This window comes from Scyliorhinus torazame, chromosome 8 (assembly GCF_047496885.1).
Source record: "Scyliorhinus torazame isolate Kashiwa2021f chromosome 8, sScyTor2.1, whole genome shotgun sequence".
NCBI lineage: Eukaryota > Metazoa > Chordata > Chondrichthyes > Carcharhiniformes > Scyliorhinidae > Scyliorhinus > Scyliorhinus torazame.
Window position 1 is genome coordinate 153,094,356 of NC_092714.1, and position 21,729 is coordinate 153,116,084.

Below are 21,729 nucleotides of genomic sequence, written 5' to 3' on the forward strand. Positions count from 1 at the left end.
TCCTCTTGTAATAAAGGAGAGCATGCCATTAGCCTTCTTGATTACATGCTGCACCTCCAGACTCACATTTTTTGACTCATAGAATTTTTTTTTTTTTACAGTGCAGAAGGAGGCCATTCGGCCCATCGAGTCTGCACCGGCTCTTGGAAAGAGCACCCTACCCAAGGTCAACACCTCCACCCTATCCCCATAACCCATAAATCCCACCCAACACTAAGGGAAATTTTGGACACTAAGGGCAATTTATCATGGCCAATCCACCTAACCTGCACATCTTTGGACTGTGGGAGGAAACCGGAGCACCCGGAGGAAACCCACTCACACACGGGGAGGATGTGCAGACTCCGCACAGACAGTGACCCAAGCTGGAATTGAACCTGGGACCCTGGAGCTGTGAAGCAATTGTGCTATCCACAATGCTACCGTGCTACCGATAGAATTTACAGTGCAGAAGGAGGCCATTCGGCCCATCGAGTCTGCACCAGCTCTTGGAAAGAGCACCCTACTGAGGCCCACACCACCCAATCCCCATAACCCAGTAACCCCATTCAACCAACCCTAAGGCCAATTTTGTGCACAAGAACACCTAGATCTCTCGGCACTTTAGCATTCTGCAGTCGGTCTCCATTTAATATTCTTTTTTTTCTTTCTGCCAAAGTAAATTACTTTCCACATTTTACTCCCATTTGCCAGATTTTTGCCCACTCATCTATAACCATTTGAAAACTCTATGTCGTCTGAACAGCATACTTCCCTACCTATCCTTGTATTGTCTGCTAATGTGGCATCATGGTAGCACAGTGGGTAGCACTGTTGCCTCACAGCTCCATGGCCCCTGGTTCGATTCCCGGCTTGGGTCACTGTCTGTGTGGAATCTGCACGTTCTCCCTTTGTCTGCGTGGGTTTCCTCCCACAAATCCCGAAAGACGCGCTGTTAGGTGAATTGGATATTCTGAATTCTCCGTCTGTGCACCCAAACAGGCACCGGAATGTGGCAAATAGGGGCTTTTCACAGTATTTTCATTGCAGTGTTAATGTAAGCCTACTTATGACAATAAAGACTATTATATTATATGTACCTACTATGTCTTTGCTCCCCTCATCTAAGTGATAGATGTGAATTGTAAAAAGTTGAGGACCAAGCGCAGACTCCTATGGACTCCACTCATCACATCCTGCCAATCAAAGACCCATTTATTTTTTTTAAAAATATTTTTATTCTCCTTTTTCACATTTCCCCCCAAATTTGCACCCACCAACAATAAACAATAAGCAGGAACGAATATGATGTCAATCCCCATATCAAGAACAATCCCATCCTCCCACCAACCCCCAAACAACTGCCCGTGTGTAAACATAATAAATAACAAAAAGGCATCAGGAAACACCCATAGTCACTATTAACACATATAGTTCCCCTCCCCCCAACGCTCCCAACCTGCCCCCCCAACTAATGTTTGATATTATCCAATTCTTGAAAGTGCATAATGAATAATGCCCATGAAATGTAGAACCCCTCCATCCTTCCCCTCAATTCAAACTTAACCTTCTCATGAGTCAAGAATTCCAACAGGTTCCCCTGCCACGCCAAGGCGCAGGGTGGAGAGGTTGCTCTCCATCCCAACAGGATCCGCCTTCGGGCGATCAACGAGGCGAAGGCTACAACATCTGCCTCTGCACCCGTTTCCAACCCTGGCTGGTCCGACACCCTGAATATGGCCTCCCGAGGGTCCGGGTGCAGTTTCACGTACACCTCTTTAGAAATTATCCTAAAAATTTCCTTCCAGTCACCCAAAACATTACCCTAAAAATCTCCTTCCAGGGCCAAAACATACGAGTATAATTTGCGCCCCGCCCCCCCTTCACGTTTACACACATCTTCTACCCCCTCAAAGAGCTGGCTCATCCTCGCCCTTGTGGGGTGCTCTATATACCACTTTCAGCTGTAAGAGCCCCAGCTTCGCGCATGAGGTGGAGGCGTTCACTCTCCGGAGCACCTCACACCAGAATCTCTCCTCCTTACCCTCTCCCAACTTTTCCTCCCACTTTGCTTTGATCCCTTCCAGTGGTGCCTTGTCCTCTTTCAAAATAGCTCCGTAAACTGCCGACACTACCCCCTTCTCCAGTCCCCCTGTCGTCAGCATTTCCTTCAGCAATGTGGAGGCCGACTCCACCGGGAAGCTCTGTATCTCCTTCCTGGCAAAATCTCGAACCTGCATGTATCTAAACATTTCCCCCTGCTCCAGCCCATACTTCGCTCCCAGCTCCTTCAATCCTGCAAACTGACCCCCAAGAAAAAAATCTTTTAGTGTCTTAATCCCCTTCTCCTCCCATTTCCGAAAATTTCCATCCCACTTCCCTGGCTCAAATCTGTGGTTCCCCCAAATCTGCATTTCCATTGACCCTGCCCCCAACCCAAAGTGTTGGTGAAACTGCCTCCAAATTCTCAATGAAGCTATTATTACCGGACTTCCTGAGTATTTCCCTGGGACCATCGGGAGCGGCACTGTTGCTAGCGCTTTCTATCCTGACCCCCTACACAAACTCTCCTCCATTCTGACCCACTGGGAGTCAACCCCTCTGACCCAGCTCCGCACCTTCTCCACGTTCGCCGCCCAGTAATAATACATCAGGTTCGGAAGACCCAAACCCCCTGCCTGCCTTCCCCTCTGTAGCAGCACCCTTCTAACCCTGGCCACCTTCCTGCCCCATATGATCAATGACCCATTTATGCATACTCTCTGCTTTCTGCAGCCAACCAAAATCTTCAGTCCTGGATAATATCATGTGACGAAAGTTCCTGTTTCATGGACAGTGTGGCTTACAAAATGTTTGTATAATTTCTTCTTATAATTTAACCTTTGGAGTTCAGGTATCATTCTGATAAATCTTTGCTACAGTCCCTCCGAGGCTAGTATATCCTTCCTAAGGTGTGATGCCCAGTGGTACTCCAGGTAACGTTTAACGAGGGCTTTATATTACTGAAGCATTACCCTGTTGTATTCTAGTCCTCCAGATCAGAGGCCAGCATTCCATGAGTGTTTTGATGATTTTCTACACCTGTTCATTAAATTTTAAGAATCTATGTACATATACCCCCCAAGTCCATTTAAAATCTCTTGATTCGAATGTTAACACCTTCTGGCTGAGAGGTAAGCATGCTACCAACTGAGGCATGTCTGGAAGTGGCACTCTTAAATGTGCCCTGTGCATTGCAGCTGACAAGGGATAGGAACAAGCTCTGGCTTCAGTGCTGTGCCTGATGAAAAGCAACCGTGCATTTGCAGGAACAGCTGCAGAAACAGGACTTACAGCTCCTGTAAGCTAGTGGCAACATGGAGGACCTGTGTTGAGTCCAACCAGATCAGCTCCTGTCCTCAGCAGCAGTGAACCCACCTTGACCAGAGAGTGAGCGAGAAGGAGAGTGAAAGGGGAGGAAAAGGAAAGAAGCAATGGATGCCTGGGAACGGATAAAGTCTATGATAGTGAAGGGGAGAAGAAAGGAGTAAATTGGAATGTAATGAAGGGGAAAGGGATGGATTCAAAGGAAAGAATGCGGAAATGAAGTAAATTCGTCAATGAAATTCAGAAGATTCAGCAAGGAGGATAAGGAAGGAATTAAATGGTTACTGATGTTGGGGAAATGGAAGGGAAAATAGGGATGGATAGAAAGAAATGCTAACTTGAAATAGTGGCACGGTGTGGGGAGAGGAAGCAGTGGAGAGAGAGAAAACCAACTGACATGGATGGAGGGTAATGGAGGAGTACCAGATTGAAATGGGTTGGAATAGAGAAGATAGACATATGGATATTAATGGAATAGTGTAGATGGGCTTTAGATTGGTTTCACAGGTCGGCGCAACATCGAGGGCCGAAGGGCCTGTACTGCGCTGTAATGTTCTAATACTGTACTGGATTTTTTAGAGGGGGAGCAAGAGGGGAAGAGTGGCACAATGGTTAGTAGCACGGCTGCCTCAAAGCGCCAGGGCCCCGGGTTCAATTCCGGCCTCAGGTGATGTTCTCCCCATGTCTGTATGGGTTTCCTCCCACAGTCCAAAGATGTGCAGTTTAGGTGGATTGGCCATGCTAAATTGCCCGTTAGTGTCCATCGGTTAGGTGGGGTTACGAGGATAGGGCGGGGATGTGGGCCAAGGTAGAGTGTGTTCTTTCAGAGGGTTGGTGCAGACTTAATGGCCTAATTGGCCTCCTTCTGCACTGTAGGGATTGTATGAAGTGTGAGGATGCAGTGGGCTGAATATATAGGAAAAAGCATCTCTGAAAGGGTGCAACATTGTTTGTGGTTTCCCAATGAACTGGCACATGCTGGTTGTGGAGAGTGACTTTTGTGGAATTTATGTTCCAGTTTAAAGTTTAAATTTCACTTTGTTTTATCTTTTTATTAAATTTAAAATCTCACTTGACTGTGCTTCCTAACAGTCTTCTGCTTGATTTTAAACCTGTTTTGATAACCACAACTTGTGCAGCCAAAGAACACAACATAAAATCATAAGAACTAGGAGCAGGAGTAGACAATCTGGCCCTTCGAGTCTGCTCCGCCATTCAATGAGATCATGGCTGATCTTTTGTGGAGTCAGCTTCACTTTCCCGCCTGAACACCACAACCCTTTATCCTTCAAAAAACTATCTATCTTTACCTTGAAAACATTTAATGAAGGAGCCTCAACTGCTTCACTGGGCAAGGAATTCCATAGATTCACAACCCTTTGGGTGAAGAAGTTCCTCCTAAACTCAGTCCTAAATCTACTTCCCCTTATTTTGAGGCTATGCCCCCTAGTTCTGCTTTCACCCGCCAGTGCAAACAACCTGCCCGCATCTATCCGATCTATTCACTTCATAATTTTATACGTTTCTATAAGATCCCCCCGCATCCTTCTAAATTCCAACGAGTGCAGTCCCAGTCTACTCAACCTCTCCTCGTAATCCAACCCCCTCAGATCTGGGATTAACCTAATGAATCTCCTCTGCACACCCTCCAGCGCCAGTACGTCCTTTTTTGCCAGGTATAAAAAAAAGGTTGTGTAGACCAGTTTTTAAAAAGTGAGGCTTTTGCATACAAGGGGAAGGAATTAATTGTTGTGCAATTAAACTCTGTGAAGTCAGATATCAAAGGTGAGAATCAGGGTAGCACTCGCTTTTCCCAACTAATATCTCAAACACTTGAAGGATTGGCTGTCTAGGCTCTGAGCCTCAATCTGTATTTTGGTTACGTTATTTCTGTTTTAAATTTCCTGTATCATGTTTCTTTCCTCTTGCAGACAATGCCAACAATTGAAATTTATTTTGTAGTTAGAGTGGCATGTTTGAGAGCTTCATCTTGTATACCAATGTAGTCATGGTGAACAATATAGCCAAGAGACAACTGTAGCATAACCAATTGACTGCTGATCTTCATGGATGCTGGAAGTATTGAAACATTTGGAGAAGATGCAGTAATGTGGTATTTGATTTCCCACAGCTGAATAGCTTGTTGACTGATGGTTAGTTTTTTTCCAACCTGCCTAAAAGAGACTGAGGAAGCCGTGTTTGAAACTCTCCAGTGACTTCCTGATCAGATATTTTGGTTTGATAGAGACTATTGTCGAAATACCAGTGGGATGATTGTCTAGTTTATGTTGCAGCAAATCGGTGTGATGCTGCTCAAATATGTACAATGTTGAGAATAGCTACTCATCTCATCTCCTCCATGTCTGTCATGAATAATTTTGAAAATCTTTATTAGTGTCACAAATAGGCTTACATTAACACTGCAATGAAGTTACAGTGAAAAGGACCTAGTCGCCACATTCCGTGGCCTGTTCGGGTACACAGAGGGACAATTCAGAATGTCTAAATTACCTAACAGCATGTCTTTCGGGACTTGTGGGAGGAAACCGGAGCACCCGGAGGAAACCCATGCAGACACGGGGAGAATGTGCAAACTGCGCACAGACAATGACCCAAGCCGGGAATCGAACCTGGGACATTGGAGCTGAGAAGCAACAGTGCTAACCACTGTGCTACCGTGCCGCCCTGGACTATGGTGTGTCTGGCAAAATCCATTTGCCAAGCTGAAGAGTGTCTTCCAAGCTGTTGAGAAATCTATTCCAGGGGAGCTCTTTTTGCCTGACGTGAAGTGGATGCTTTTTCCCAATAGGATCACAATCCAATTATCTAAGTCCAGAGGTTGAAGTATCAAGGCTAGAGGATCCCCAAGTGTGCACTAGGATACTGCCAGAACTTAACCGGAGAAACAGCACAGTCTGCTAGCAGTACGCTTTACGTTGCTCATGATGCCAGCATCACCCCACCCATCAAGTCATTTGCTTACAGGGAATTCACCCACTATCCCCTCAACCAAAATTATTACAAACAGATTAAATAATTAAAATATTGTTTGTGAGATTTTGCTGCACTCCAGTTGACTGCTGCACTTCATAGGTGCCACCTGAGGATATAAGGTGCGATCAATGCAAGCTTTTTTCTCTATAAGTCATCAATAGAAGCTTAGAATGAAACAGCACAGAAGACCATTCAGCCCATCGTGCCTGTGGTGGCTCCTGTCAATTCCAATGCCCTTTTCCCCATAGCCCTGATGAAAATTACTGTTGTATAACAAATAAAGACTCACTGTTTCTCCTTGCATCTCTTTCAATGTGTTCACTCGTATTTCTACATTATTTTTGGTTGATTTATGACAAAACTGTTGCCTGTAAATCAGATTTTTACGATGTTGTCAGTTGATTTGTGAAATATGTTATTTTACTTTATTTCAGAGACACCACCGTGCAGAGTCTCACTCTACAGCCATCAGTTCAACAGGGAGTTATCACGTATGAAGATTCTCCTCTGGTCTGTTTTAGTATTCATATTTCAAACTAATTAAACCTCTCATAACCTTTCTGACTTCAGATACAATGGGGTAAAGTAACAATGAGCATTTGTGTTTATAATGCTCTGAACATAGCAGAGTGCCCCAAAGTATTTTCTCGGAGTGCAGTCAGACAGAGTTTGACACCATGGTTCAGAAAGAGATATCAGGACAGGGAACTAAACATTTGGTCAAAGGGACAGGGTTTTAAGCAATGACGAGAGCTGGAGATCTTTGAATAGGAACCAATAGAACTTGAAGCTTGGGCATCTGCAGGGCTGCCTGTCATTGGAGGAGTGATCAAAATCTGGAATGCACCAGGAGGTCAGAAGGAATACAGATATCTTGCAGGATTGTGGGGCTGGGGGAAGCTATAGCGATAGGAAGACCATGGAGGCTTCTATATGATGTCTCGCACTCACCCGTGCCTCAGTGATGTTGTTTATGGAAGACTGTCAATTCTATTTGACTCAAATGTCAACCGTGGTTCAGTTGGTAGCTCTCTGAGTCACAAGGTTCAGGGTTCACGTTTCACTCCAGGACTAAAGCTGACGCTCCTGCGTAGTCATGAGGGAGTTGCGCAATCGTGAGGGAGTGATTCAATGATGAAGGAGTGGTGCAGAGGTGAGGGAGTGGTGCAGAGGTGAGGGGGTGGTGCAGAGGTGAGGGGGTGATGCAGAGGTGAGGGGGTGGTGCAGAGGTGAGGGGGTGGTGCAGAGGTGAGGGGGGTGGTGCAGAGGTGAGGGGGGTGGTGCAGAGGTGAGGGGGGTGGTGCAGAGGTGAGGGGGGTGGTGCAGAGGTGAGGGGGGTGGTGCAGAGGTGAGGGGGGTGGTGCAGAGGTGAGGGGGTGGTGCAGAGGTGAGGGGGTGGTGCAGAGGTGAGTGAGTGGTGCAGAGGTGAGGGGGTGGTGCAGAGGTGAGGGGGTGGTGCAGTCACGAGGGAGTGCTGCAGTGTAGTTTTTCTGACGCTCCATCTATCTCGAGTACCTTATCGGATGAATGTAAAAGATCCCATGTCACTGTTTTGAAGAAGTGGAAGGGGAGTTATGTGCAGTGTCCTGACCCTCAATCAACATCACAAAATCAGATCTTTACCTTGCTGTTTCTGGGAACTTGCTTTTTTTCTCTTCCCCATTCTCCTGCCTTCTCCCCATAACTCCTGATCCCCTTATTAATCAAAAACCTATCTGTCGCGGTCTTGAAAACACTCAGTGATTTGGCTTCCACAGACTTTTGCGGCAAAGGTTTCCACAGATTCAGCACCCTCTGGCTGAAACAATTCCTCCTCATCTCTGTTTTAAAGGATCATTCCTTTAGGCTGAGATTGTGTCCTCTGGTTCTAGTTTTTCCTACAAGTGGAAACATCCTCTCCATATCCACTGTATCCAGGCCTTGCAGTATCCTCTAAGTTTCAATAAGACCCCCCTCATCCTTCTAAACTCCAACGAGTACAGACGCAGGGTCCTCAACCGTTCCTCATACGACAAGCTCTTCATTCCAGGGATCATTCTTGTGAACCTCTTCTGGACCCTTTCCAAGGCCAGCACATCCTTCCTTAGATACGGGGCCCAAAACTGCTCACAATACTCCAAATGGGGTCTGAACAGAGCCTTATACAGCCTCAGAAATAAATCCCTGGTCTTGTATTCTAGTCCTCTCAACATGAATGCCAACATTGCATTTGCCTTCCTAACTGCTGATTGAACCTGCCCGTTAGCCTTAAGAGAATCGTGAACACGGACTCCCAAGTCCCTTTGTGCTCTGATTTCCGAAGCTTTTCCCCATTTAGAAAATAGTCTATGCCTCCATTCCTCCTTCCAAAGTGCATAACCTCACATTTTTCCACATTGTATTTCATCTGCCACTTTATTGCCCACTTTCATAGCCTGCCCAAATTCTTCTGCAGCCCCCCTGCTTCCTCAATACTACCTGTCCCTCTACAGATCTTTATATCATCTGCAAACTTAGCAACAGTGCCTTCAGTTCCTTCTAGCAGATCATTAATGAATGTTGTGAAAAGTTGTGGTCCCAGCACCGACCCCTGAGGCACACCACTAGTCACCGGCTGCCATCCTGAAAAAGACCCCTTTAGCCCCACCCTCTGCCTTCTGCCAGTCAGCCAATCCTCTATCCATGCCAGGATCTTACCCTGAACACCATGGGCTCTTAACTTATTTAACAATCTCCTGTGCGGCACCTTGTCAAAGGCCTTCTGGAAATCTAAATAAATCATGTCCACTGGTTCTCCTTTGTCTAACTTCCTTGTTACCTCCTCAAAGAACTCAAACAGATTTGTCAGACATGATCTCCCCTTGACGAATCCGTGCTGACTCAGTCCTATTTTACCATGCACTTCCAAGTACTCCGCGATCTCATCTTTAGTAATAGACTCGAAAATCTTACCAATGACCAGAGTCAGGCTAACTGGCCTATAATTTCCCGTTTTCTGCCTTCCTCTCTTCTTTTGTTTTTCCAATTAAGGGGCAATTTAGCATGGCCAATCCACCTAACCTGTACATCTTTTGGGTTGTGGGGGTGAAACACACGCAGACATGAGGAGAATGTGCAAACTCCACATGGACAGTGACCCAGGGCCGGGATTCGAACCCAGGTCCTCAGCGCCGTAGTCCCAGTGCTAACCACTGCGCCACATGCCGCCCCTCCCTTCTTAAACAGCGGTGTTACATTAGCCACTTTCCAGTCCTCTGGGACCTTTCCTGCCGTCAGTAATTCTTGAAAGATCACCACCAATGCCCTCAATCTCCTCAGCTATCTCTTTTGGAACCCTGGGGTGTAGTCCATCTGGTCCAGGTGAGTTAACCACCTTCAGACGTTTCAGTTTCCCCAGAACCTTCTCCTTAGTGATGACCACTACACTCACCTGTGCCCCTTGATTCCCCTGGAGCTGTGGCATCTCACTGGTGTCTTCCACCATGAAGACTAATGCAAAGTAACTATTCAGTTCCTCTGCCGTTTCTTTGTTTCCTATTATTACTACTCCAGCCACGTTTTCCAGTGGTCCAATGTCTATTTTTGCCTCTCTCTTACCTTTTATATATTGAAAAAAACTCTTCCCATTTTCTTTTAGATTACTAACTAGCTTGCACTCATATTTAATTTTCTTTCCCTTTATTGCTTTTTTAGTTGTCCTCTGCTCGCGTTTGAATGATTCCCAATCCTCTGGCTTACCACTAATCCTTGCCACTTTGTATGCTTTTATGCTGTCCTTGACTTCCCTCGTCAACCATGGATGCCTTGTCCTCCCCTTAGCATGTTTCCTCCTCCTTGGGATGAATTTCCCGAATAATCTCCAAAAACTCCTGCCATTGCTGTTCCACTGTCTCCCCTGCTAGGCTCCTTTTCCAATCAACTCTGGCCAGCTCCTCCCTCATGTCTTTGTAGTTGCCCTTATTTAATTGTAATACTGTTACATCTGATTGCAGCTTCTCCCTCTCAAACTGCAGGGTAAATTAAAACTGCAGGGTAAATTCTATCATATTGTGGGCACTGCTCCCTTTGGGTTCCTTCACCCGAATCAAGTCTGCCTCATGACACATCACCAAATCCAGAATTGCCTATTCCCTAGTGGGTTCTGTCACTAGCTGCTCCAAAAAACCATCTCTTAGACATTCCACAAATTCCTTTTCTTGGGGTCCACTACCAACCTGATTTTCCCAGTCCACCGGCATATTGAAGTCCCCCATGATTATTGTGATATTGCCTTTTTTACATGCTTTCTCTATCTCCTGATTTATTTTCTGCCCCACATCCGAACTACTGCTACTCCTTAGTGCATAAAATACGTAAAGAGAAGCTATGCAATTCTGGAAAGCCCCAGTCGACTCCTTAACAAGGAACTAAGCAGGAGTTGCTATTTTCCTTTATCAGCCATGAGAATGCACCCCTGTGCCCAAGGAATGAAGTTAGCTGAGGGCAGTGTGAGGTACTCTCTCTAAAATTCCGGGGTTATGGAAAATGAGCAGGGGGGTTGGAATAATTCCCTGTATTTTTTCAAAGAGCCATCACTGAAGCAATGGGCTGAATGGCCTACTTCTGTGCTGCATGATTGTTTACTGATGCCCTGCTTTCTGTAACTACCCCCCCCCCCCCCCCCACATACCTCCACAGCAACTTCCAGCCCAGTAAATTATCTACTCCATTATCAGCCTCCAAGTTGAGCTACAGCACAATGGAGGGCATGGCTTCACATCTAATATTTGCCAACCCTTTATAGGGAATACCTCCCTCCCTTCCCCTCCCAGTCGTAAGTTGCCTTGTCTTTCCATATGGTCACAGGGGAGAGCAAGCACCACACACATCTACATCTGCAAGTATTGATCCCCCAATAAGTGGAAACACCTACTCTCCATCTACCATAAAATTTAAAAAACACATTTATCAGGCCACCATCAGTCTTTTTTCTAGAGAAAAGAGCTTCAGCCGGCATCCTCTTTTCTGATCATTACAGTCTCTCAGTTCTGATACCATCCCATGATGTTTGCTCAAGGCCTCTCAATTGACACACCAGAATATTATTACTGCCTGTGAAATTCTCTGCTTGCAGTGCTTTTTTGCTGAAAGAAATACATCATGTTAGTTTCCTGCATTCCCAGGTGAGAGCTGTTAAATCGGGGCACATTCTGGTCATTGATGAAGCCGACAAGGCACCAACCAATGTCACCTGCATCCTAAAAACATTAGTGGAAAGTGGTGAGATGATTTTATCTGACGGAAGACGCATTGTTGTTGGTAAGCATCAGAACTTCATTGAACATGCATGCGACCCAAAAATAACAAATCTTAAATAATTTAAAACCATCAAGTGTATATATTTTATTAATTCACTGTGAACTAAAATTAGTTTCTTCAGTGTAACGCTTATTTCTAAATCAGACCTTGATCTGTGTCCCTCTGATCCACTGGCAACTTCTCTTTATTTGTGTCAAAGTTCGCAGATGACACTAAGATGAGTGGTAGAGCAAAATGTGCAGAGGACACTGAAAGTCTGCAGAGCGATATAGATCGTTTAAGTGAGTGGGCAAGGGTCTGGCACATGGATTACAATGTTGGTAAATGTGAGGTCATACTTTTTGGTAGAAATAACAGCAAAATGGATTGTTATTTAAATGGTAAATGTTTTTAAGGCAAAGGTAGATGGAATTTTGAACAGTAAAGGAATAAAAGGTTACGGTGAGCTGGCAGGTAAGTGGAACTGAGTCCACAAAAAGATCAGCTGTGATCTTATCGAATGGCAGAGCAGGCTCGAGGGGCCAGATGGCCTCCTCCTGCTCCTAGTTCTTATGTTCTTAAAGAGGGAGATTATTCGATTACCAGCTTCTGTTGCTTCTCTATTGCCCAACAGGCTTAACTCTCATTAAAATTCCTACTTTCCCAAACCCTGAATTTGCATCTTTCTGTAGTTTCTCTCCGATCTCATCGCCTTTCCAAGTTCACCTTGTTAATGCAATCCCCCTTACACTCTGAACCTTATTTCCACTAAACTGCTGCCCGCTCCATTTTTCTGCATTGTCGCGCGTCCTGAAGGCCGTCTTGGCGAATGCTTACGCGAGGATCAGAGGCTGAATGCCCTTGACTGCTGAAGTGTTCCCCGACTGGAAGGGAACATTCCTGCCTGGCGATTGTCACGCGATGTCCGTTAATCCATTGTTGCAGCGTCTGCATGGTCTCGCCAATGTACCACAGATCTTTGGGGAAGCTTTCTCCAAGGCGCCCTTCAGACCGCGCGACAACGCAGGATCGCAGAGCAGAAACTTATAGCCAAGTTCCACACACATGCGTACGGCCTCAACCAGAACCTTGGATTCATGTCACATTACATTCACCCCCCACCATCTGGCCTGGGCTTGCAAAATCCTACCAACTGTCCTGGTTTGAGCCTTTGTCCCCCTTTCAGGCAGTGAGTTCCAGATCTCCATCAACCTTTGGGTGAAATAAATCACTCCACAAGTCCTCTCTAATTATCAATTACTTTAAATCTATGCTCCCATTATTGACACAGAAATAGGGATGACACAAAGAGTCTACAGAGGGTTATAGACAGTTTGAATTTGATTTATTGTCACGTGTACCGAGTTACAGTGAAAAGTATTGTTCTTTCCACATTTCTATGTTTCTAAGTTTGTGGAGGGTATAATGTGGGAGACATAACTGGAGTGAATTGGGATAAAGATAACAGGAATGAATGAGGATTTCAGCTGCAGATAAGATAGGTCAAGGCCAAAGTCAGGTTCTGCTTACAGTCCAGACAGATCGTTCTATACATGAACAAACATAAGACATACGATAAACACACAATGTAAATACATTGACACAGAACCAGGTAAAGCATGCGGAGTGTAGTAGTACTCACACGAGTACTATTAGTGTGGAGAGAACAGTTCTGTCCATAAGAGGGTCATTCAGGAGTCTCGTAACAGCAGTGAAGAAGCTGTTTTTGAACCTGTAGTGCGTGTTCTCAGACTTTTGTATTTCCTGCCCAATGGAAGAGGTTGGAAGAACGAATAACCCGGGTGGGAGTGGTCTTTGAGCATGCTGCCCAGTTTCCCAAGGCAGCAGAAGGTGTTGACAAAGTCAATGGATGGGAAGCGGTTTTGCGTGTTGGGCTGGGCTGTGTTCACGACCCTCTATAGTTTCTCACGGTCTTGGGCTGAGCAGTTGCCATACCAGGCTGTGATGCAGCCAGATAGGATGCTTTCTATGGTGCATCTGTAAAAATTGGTAAGAGTCAATATGGACACGCCAAATTTCCTTAGTTTCCTGAGGAAGTATAGGTGCTATTGGTCATAGCATTGAACGTGGGTGGACCAGGACAGATTGTTGGTGATGTGCACACCTAGGAATTTGAAGCTGTCAACCATCTCCACCTCGGTACCATTGATGCAGCCAGGGGTGTGTACGATATTCCGCTTCCTGAAATCAATGACCAGCTCCTTAGTTTTTCTGACATTGAGGGAGAGATTGTTGTCATTACACCATGCTACTCGGTTATCTATCTCTCTCCTGTACTCTGACTTATCGTTGTTCGAGATCCGACCCACTACGATTGTGTCATCAGCAAACTTGTAGATGGATTTGGAGCCAAATATTGCCACACAGTTGTGTGTATAGGGAGTATAATAGGGGGCGAAGTACGCAGCCTTGCCGAGCCCCGGTATTGAGGACTATCGTGGAGAAGGTGTTGTTGTTTATCCTTATTGATTGTGGTCTATGAGTCAGGAAGTCGAGGATCCAGTTGCAGAGGGAGGAGCCAAGTCCTAGGTTGGAATTTTGGTATGAGCTTGGCTGGGATTATGGTGTTTAAGGCGGAGCTGTAGTTAACAAATAGGAGTCTGACATAGGAGTCCTTGTTGTCGAGATGCTGCAGGGATGAGTGTGGAGCCAGGGAGGTGGGGACTGCTGTGGACTGGTTGTGGCGGTATGCAAATTGCAGTGGATCAAGACATTCTGGGAGCATGGAGTTGATGTGTTGCATGACCAACCTCTCGAAGCACTTCATAATGATTGATGTCAAGGCCACTGGACGGTAGTCGTTGAGGCACGTTGCCTGGTTCTTTAGCACATTTTAGGTGAATGGGTAAAAACTTGGCAGATGGAATATAATGTAGAAAAATATGAAGTAATGCACTTTGGTAGGAAGAATAAAGCAGCTGAATTTGATTTAAATTAGGAAACACTGCAGAAAGCTGCAGCACAGAGGGATTTAGGGGTCATCTTGCATAAATCACAAAAAATTGGGATGCAAGTTCAGATAATTGGGAAGGCAAATGGAATGTTGGCCTTTATTTCAAAGGGAATGGAATGTAACAATAGTTAAGTCTTGCTAAAACTATATAAAACACGAGTAAGACCATACCTGGAGTACTGTGAACAGGTCTCCTTATCTAAGGAAAGAAATACTGCAATTGGAAGCAGTCCAGAGAAGGTTCAAGAGGATGATCCCAGATATGGAGGGATGTTCTTATGAGGAGAGTTTGAGTAGGTTGGGCTTGTACTCATTGGAGCTTAGAGGAATGAGAGGTGATCTTATTGAGACGTATTGGAATCTCAGAGGGCTTCACAGGATAGATGCTGAGAGGTTGTTATCCTCTTGCGGGCAAGTCTAGGACCAGATGACAAAATCTCCAGATAAGGGGTCGTCCAGTTAAGACAGGGATGAGGAGGAATTTCTTCTCTCAGAGGGTAGTGAATCTGTGGAATTCTTTACAGGCTGTACAGTCTGGGCCATTAAGAATGCTCAAGGTTGAGACAGACAGATTTTTAATCAGTCAGGGAATTAAGGGTTATGGGGATAAGGCAGGAAAGTGGAGTTGAGGATTATCACATCAGATCAGTCACAAGCTCATTGAATGGAGGAGCAGACTCAATGGGCCGAGTGGCTGACTTCTGCCCTTATGGACCTCTCTGTTGCAGAAATAGATTTTTCCAATCCATTTTGGCTTGGCCCAATTACAAAATAAAATCAATAAAAGAAAGTGAAGCTGACACCAGTCACCACTAGTGTATGGAACATGCACACCCTCATAGATAAATACATATAGATACATAGAAGATAGGAGCAGGAGGAGGCCTTTTGGTCCTTCGAGCATGCTCTGCCATTCGTCATGATCATGGCTGATCATCCAACTCAATAGCCTAATCCTGTTTTCTCCACATAGCCTTTGATCCCATTCTCCCCAAGTGCTATATCCAGCCACCTCTTGAATATATTCAAAGTTTTAGCATCAACTACTTCCTGTGGTAATGAATTCCAGAGGCCCACCACTCTTTGTGTGAAGAAATGTCTCCTTATCTCTGTCTGAAATGGTTTACCCTGAATCCTCAGACTGTGATCCCTGGTTCATTGATAACATCTTCCCTTCATCTACCCTGTCTAGTCCTGTTAGAATTTCGTAAGTCTCTACGAGATCCCCCCTCATTCTTCTGAACTCCAGCAAGAACAATCCCAACCTAGTCAATCTCTCCTCCTATAACAGTCCCGCCATCCCTGGAATCAGTCTGGTAAACCTTCGCTGCACTCCCTCGAGAGCAAGAACATCCTTCCTCAGGGCAGACCAAAACTGCACATAATACTCCAAGTGTGGCCTCACCAAGGCCCTGTACAATTGCATCAACCTCTCCTCGAAACCTCTCGCAATGAAGGCAAACATACCATTAGCCTTCTTTACCGCCTGCCGCACCTGCATGCCTACCTTCATCAACTGGCGAACAAGGACACCCAGGTCCCGCTGCACACCTCCTCTCTCCCAATTTACAACCATTCAGGTAGTAATCTGCCTTCCTGTTTTTGCTTCCAAAATGAATAACCTCACACTTATCCAAATTATACTGCATCTGCCATTGATTTGCCCACTCTCCCAACCTGTCCAGATCTTGCTGACGGATCCCTGCACCCTCGTCACAGTTCACCCTCCCACTTATCATCTGCAAACTTTGAGATGTTACATTTTGTTCCCACATCCAAATCATTAATATATATTGTGAATAGCTGGGGTCGCAGCACCGATCCCTGTGGTACCCACTAGTTACTGCCTGCCAATTTGAAAAGGACCCATTAATCCCTACGCTTTGTTTCCTCTCTGCCAACCAGTTTTCTATCCACCTCAGTACATTTCCTCCAACCCCATGTGCTTTAATTTTGCACAATAATCTCTTATGTGGGACTTTGTCAAACGCCTTCTGAAAGTCCAAATATACCACATCGACTGGCTCCCCCTTGTCGACTGTACTGGTTACCTCTTCAAAGAATTCCAACAGATTTGTCAAGCATGATTTTCCCTTCATAAATCCATGCTGACTCTGACTGATCCTGCCACTGCTTTCTAAATGTTCCACCATAAAGTCCTTGATAATGGATTCAAGCATTTTTCCCACTACCGATGTTAGGCTTACTGGTCTATAATTCCCTGCTTTCTCACTACCTACCTTTTTTTAATATCGGAGTGACGTGAGCTACCCTCCAACCCTGCAGGGACAGTTCCAGAGTCTATAGAATCCTGGAAAATGACCACCAATGCATCCACTATTTCCAGAGCCACCTCCTTAAGCACTCAGGGATGCAGATTCTCAGGCCCTGGAGATTTATCCGCCTTCAATCCCATCTCTACTAATGTTGATCTCCCTCAGTTCTTCCCTCTCACTAAACCTTTTATTCTCCAACATTTCTGGGATCTGATTTGTGTCCTCATTTGTGAAGGCAGAACCAAAGTATGTATTCCGTTGTTCAGCCATTTCTTTGTCATTTATTATGCATTCCCCTGTTTCTGTCTGTAGGGGGCCTACATTTCTCTTTACCAATCTCTTTCCAAGTATCTGTAGAAACTCTTAGTGTCAGTCTTTATGTTCCCTGTAAGCTTCCTTTCGTGGTCAGCACCACAACTGACAGGCCTGAGAGAAGAGCTCTCCCTGCACAGCAGTAGGCAAGCCACTCTCACCAGTGTGTACACCCTTACCATGACCAATCCTGATCAAAGATAAATCCTATGATGACCCCCACTCTTTGATTGCTACTGTGCCAAAATCAGACAAGCTATTCATTCTGGGTGACTTCATCGCAAGAATTGGTGCAGGCGTGGGAAGATATCATCAGAAAAAACAGGGCTGACAGTTGTAACAGAAGTGATCTCTTCCTGTTGATGATATGTGATGAGCCTGAGCCCTTAATCAGCAACATTGTTTCCACCGTCCTAATCGCAACAAGACGCCATGGTGCACCCCTGTTCCATGCATTAGCATCTAATCAACTATGGACAAGTAGGGTTTGCATGTAACAAAAGCCATGTGAGACATTGACTGCTGGGCTGACCACCATCTTATCATTTCAAAGTTAAATGTCAAGATCCATTCTGGTTGAGGCCTCCAGGGCATGATATTCTAGAAGTGTCTCAAATCTTAAACAGATCATGAAGGAATCTCTCTCAGAGAAACTCAAAAATCGCCTGTGTGCAGTGAAAATGGACACTCGCCTCATGGAGAATATAGTGTTCTCCACTGTCTAGAGGCCCTTGGCCTCATATGTATCAAGATGTGTCCGCTGAAAAATAATGAGGTAATTCAGAAACTGCTGGATAGAGGGTTTACCTCGACAAGAAGCCATCACTATTCAAGCATGATGCCGACCAAAACATCCACAGGACTGCCCAGGGCAAGCTGAGAGAGATGGAAGACACTTGGCTAAATAAGGAAGCAAAACAATTTCAATTATGTACAGACTAAAAAATCTGACTATGGGCTACTGGTCCATCACCAGTCCACCAGCATCAGGGACCATGGTTCGATTCCAGCCTTGCATAACTCTGTGTGGAGTTTGCACATTTTACCGTGTCTGCATGGGTTTGCTCCCGGGGCTTGTACCAATGTTGGAGAGCTGTCTCACTAGTTAAGCAACAGCCTGACACAGTCATACTCACAGAATCATAACTTACAAACAATGTCCCAGACACCACTATCATCATTCTGAATTCTCCCTCTGTGTACCCGAACAGGCACCAGAGTGTGGCGACTAAGGGATTTTCACAGTAACTTCATTGCAGCCTACTTGTGACACTAATAAAGATTGTTATGTCCCAGGCACCACTATCACCATTCCTGGGTATGCCTTGTCTCATTGGCAGGACAGATCTGGCAGAGGGGCGGCACAGTGGTATACAGGGATTTGCTTTGGGAGACCTCAACATTGATTCTGGACCCCATGAAGTCTCATGGATTCAGGTGAAACATGGGCAAGGAAACCTGTTGATTATCACGTACCATCCATCCTCAGCTGGTGAATCAGTAATCCTCCATGTTGACCACCACTGAGGGTGGCAAGGGTGCAAAATATGCTCTGGGTGGGGGACTTCAATATCCATCACCAAGAGTGGCTCGGTAGTACCACCACAGACCTAGCTGGCCGGGCCCTAAAGTACATAGCTGTTAGACTGGGACTGCAGCATGGTGGCGAGGGAACCAACAAGAAGGAAAAACATACTTGACCACATCCTCACCAATCTGCCTGCTGCAGATGCATCTGTCCATGACCGTATCGGTAGAAGCGACCACCGCACAGTCCTTGTGGAGACAAAGTCCCGTCTTCACACTGAGGATACCCTCCATCTTGCTATGTGGCACTACCGCCTTGCTAAATGGGATAGACTTCGAACAGATCTATCAACTCAAGACTGGGCATCCATGAGGCGCTGTGGGCCATCAGCAGCAACAGAATTGTATTGAACAACAATCTGCAACCTTGATTGCAACCCAATTCGGATTTTGAAGTCCCAACCTGTTCATTGAAGAATCCAGGACTGATGGACAAAGCTCAAGCTCCATGACAAGTCCGGATCACCGGTAAACTTGTTAACTGGAGAGTGTTCAAGCAGCAGTTTCAATGGTTTTTGGATGTTTCAGATTTAAATAAAGCGAGTAATACATGTAAAATAGCTCTGCTTCTAACAATGGCTGGCCCACAAGCCATCAAAATATATACCTCTTTTCAATTTGCGGCGGTTCAAGATAAAACCAAATTTGAAGTAACCAATGAAAAGTTTGATCTTCATTACAAAATTCAGACAAATGAAACTTTTGAACGTTTTAGTTTCAAAAGAAGAATGCAAAACAAAGGTGAATCAGTTGATTGCTTTGTAACTGATCTCAGACTTGTAACTTCTCTGTGTTAAATGCTTCAATAATCAGGGATCAAATTGTCTTCGGTATAATCGATGAAAAGCTCAGGGAACGCTGAGACAGAAAGATCTCACGCTTAAAAACGCGATTGAAATGTGCCATTTACATCAATTATCCAAAAGTCAGTACAATGAATTTTTTCTCCGAGAAAAGGGTGCAAAAATGAACCTCGAGGTAGAATGTGTTAAGACAGTGTCACAGATGAAGAAAATGCCCGTTCGGACGGCAGCCATCTTGTGCATGCGCATTCTAAACCTACACATGGGCACTTTGCTAAAAGATGCGAGGCGGATAAAGACCGATCTGCGCGAAGAGGTTTGGTGCATGATGACGTATACGTAATGACGTGTGGTAGGTGTGGAACCGCCCACCCTCAAACAAAAACGTCCTCCTCGAGGAACGATTTGCTCACAATGTGGCAAGCACAGCCACTTAGCTGCTCAGTGCAGATCCACTCTCAAATTTAAATCTTCGAATTTAAATTCAAAACAGATGAAAGTTAGAAGTGTGGATACAAAGGAAGAAGGTTTTCAAGAAAATGTTTCCAATGGTTTAGATGCTTATTCTTTGGAAGACTCGTTCTTTGTTGGCATCATTGAGAAGTATGATAGAACCACAGAAGTCGCATCACCTCTAAAGATGGTTCACTCCATCAACACTGATACGGAATGGAACACAGCAAGTTAATAATTCTCCAATCAATTTTAAGCTTGATACTGGTGCTTCGGTCAATTTGCTCAATAGGCTTGACTTCTCAAAGCTGTGGATTCTTTGTCATCAACTCAACAGACCGTTCTGGATCAAAAGACAAAGAACAACTACATATTACCACCAAGGGTAATATAACACCCTTCTGATGTTTTTTTAGCAGCAAGTGTAGGGGTGACAGCAGGGAGGCCACGTTTGGGATGAATTTCCCATAATTCATCGGTACCAGGAAGGATTTCAGTTCTGTGTATTTCATGGGACAGGTGGTTCCTTAATGGCCTTGACCTTGTCTTCCACGGGGTATAGGCCTTTTTTTATTGGGGAGCTGGTTTCTTTAAAGGCTGCTGGGAAGCTTATTCGTGCTTCTCGTCACCAATGTGAGAACTCCAGCTAGGCCAGGCTAAGCAAACCAAGAGTATATTTTAGACCAGTCATGTTCAATGTTGGGGTTGCGGACGGGTATCGGGAGGGTCGCGGAGCCATGCATCGCAGTGTTCCCAATCGTGGGAATTAATGCGCAGCAGTTGGCTTTTTAAAATGCCGGCTGCAACTGGAGTTTAAAAATGACGCCCGCCAACTGCTTTCAGAATGCCGGCCAAGTTGTGCATGCGTGCTCGCTCTCCAGTGCACAGACCCAGAGCCCAGCGAGAAAGACCTCCTCCTCGTGACGTCAGCGCGCTGGCCCAGGAGAAGATTTTTCTTTTAATTCAATGCAGTCTTCCTGCCTGAAGCGACCGCAGAGAGCAGGTCATGCGCTCCGAACACTGACGTCACGTGCTCTGGGCGCATTTGCTATTTCTCCATTTTGTTAGCAGGAAACAAGCAATAGGACTGAGAATTTAAAATGGATTGTTTCGTAATAAGGAAGAGAGGGCCAGAGGCACAAACATGCCAGGATCTCACAACTAAACCTGCTGGAGAAAGTGGCTCAGGAGAATCCACAGCAGGACAAAGCAGTGGTGGTGTGAACTGTTCAGAAGAGTCCACAGCAGAACAAAGAAGTGCTGGTGTGAGCTCCAGGGCCTCCTGTGAACAGCCCATTCAGAAGAAGTTGAAATCAGGCACAAAGCAGTATAAGGATGATTTTTTAAGATATGGCTTCGTTAATTGTGCCAATGCAAATCAGGATGCAAAGTCCATGTGTGTTATATGCAGGGAAGTACTGGCAAATGAAACTTTAAAACCCTGAAAACTTCAAAGGCATTTGAAGACTAAGAATGGCCAGTTTGAAGACAAATCTCTTGATTTTTTTCAAAAGATGCAGCGAGAACTTAATTTGTCAGCTGACGTCCTCAGCAGAAATGTTGCATTGAATGACAAAGTACAATTAGCCCCTAATGTGGTAGCTTACCGTGCAGCTGAAGAGAAAATGCCCCACACTGTAGCAGAGAGATTAATTCTTCCTGCAGCAATAGACATATGGTGTGAGATGAAAGGTTAGCTGAAAAAGTGAAATGCATCCCAGTTAGCGAT

At 45.3% G+C, this 21,729-nt stretch overlaps 1 protein-coding gene across 1 annotated transcript in view; it reads left to right on the top strand.

The window, feature by feature from the left end:
* vwa8 (von Willebrand factor A domain containing 8) overlaps positions 1 to 21,729 on the top strand; it is a 625,928-nt gene that overhangs the window by 344,310 nt on the left and 259,889 nt on the right. The window contains exons 22-23 of the mRNA XM_072514383.1: positions 6,774 to 6,849; positions 11,481 to 11,616. Coding sequence (XP_072370484.1) covers positions 6,774 to 6,849; positions 11,481 to 11,616 — 212 coding nt within the window. The remainder of the gene's footprint in view (positions 1 to 6,773; positions 6,850 to 11,480; positions 11,617 to 21,729) is intronic.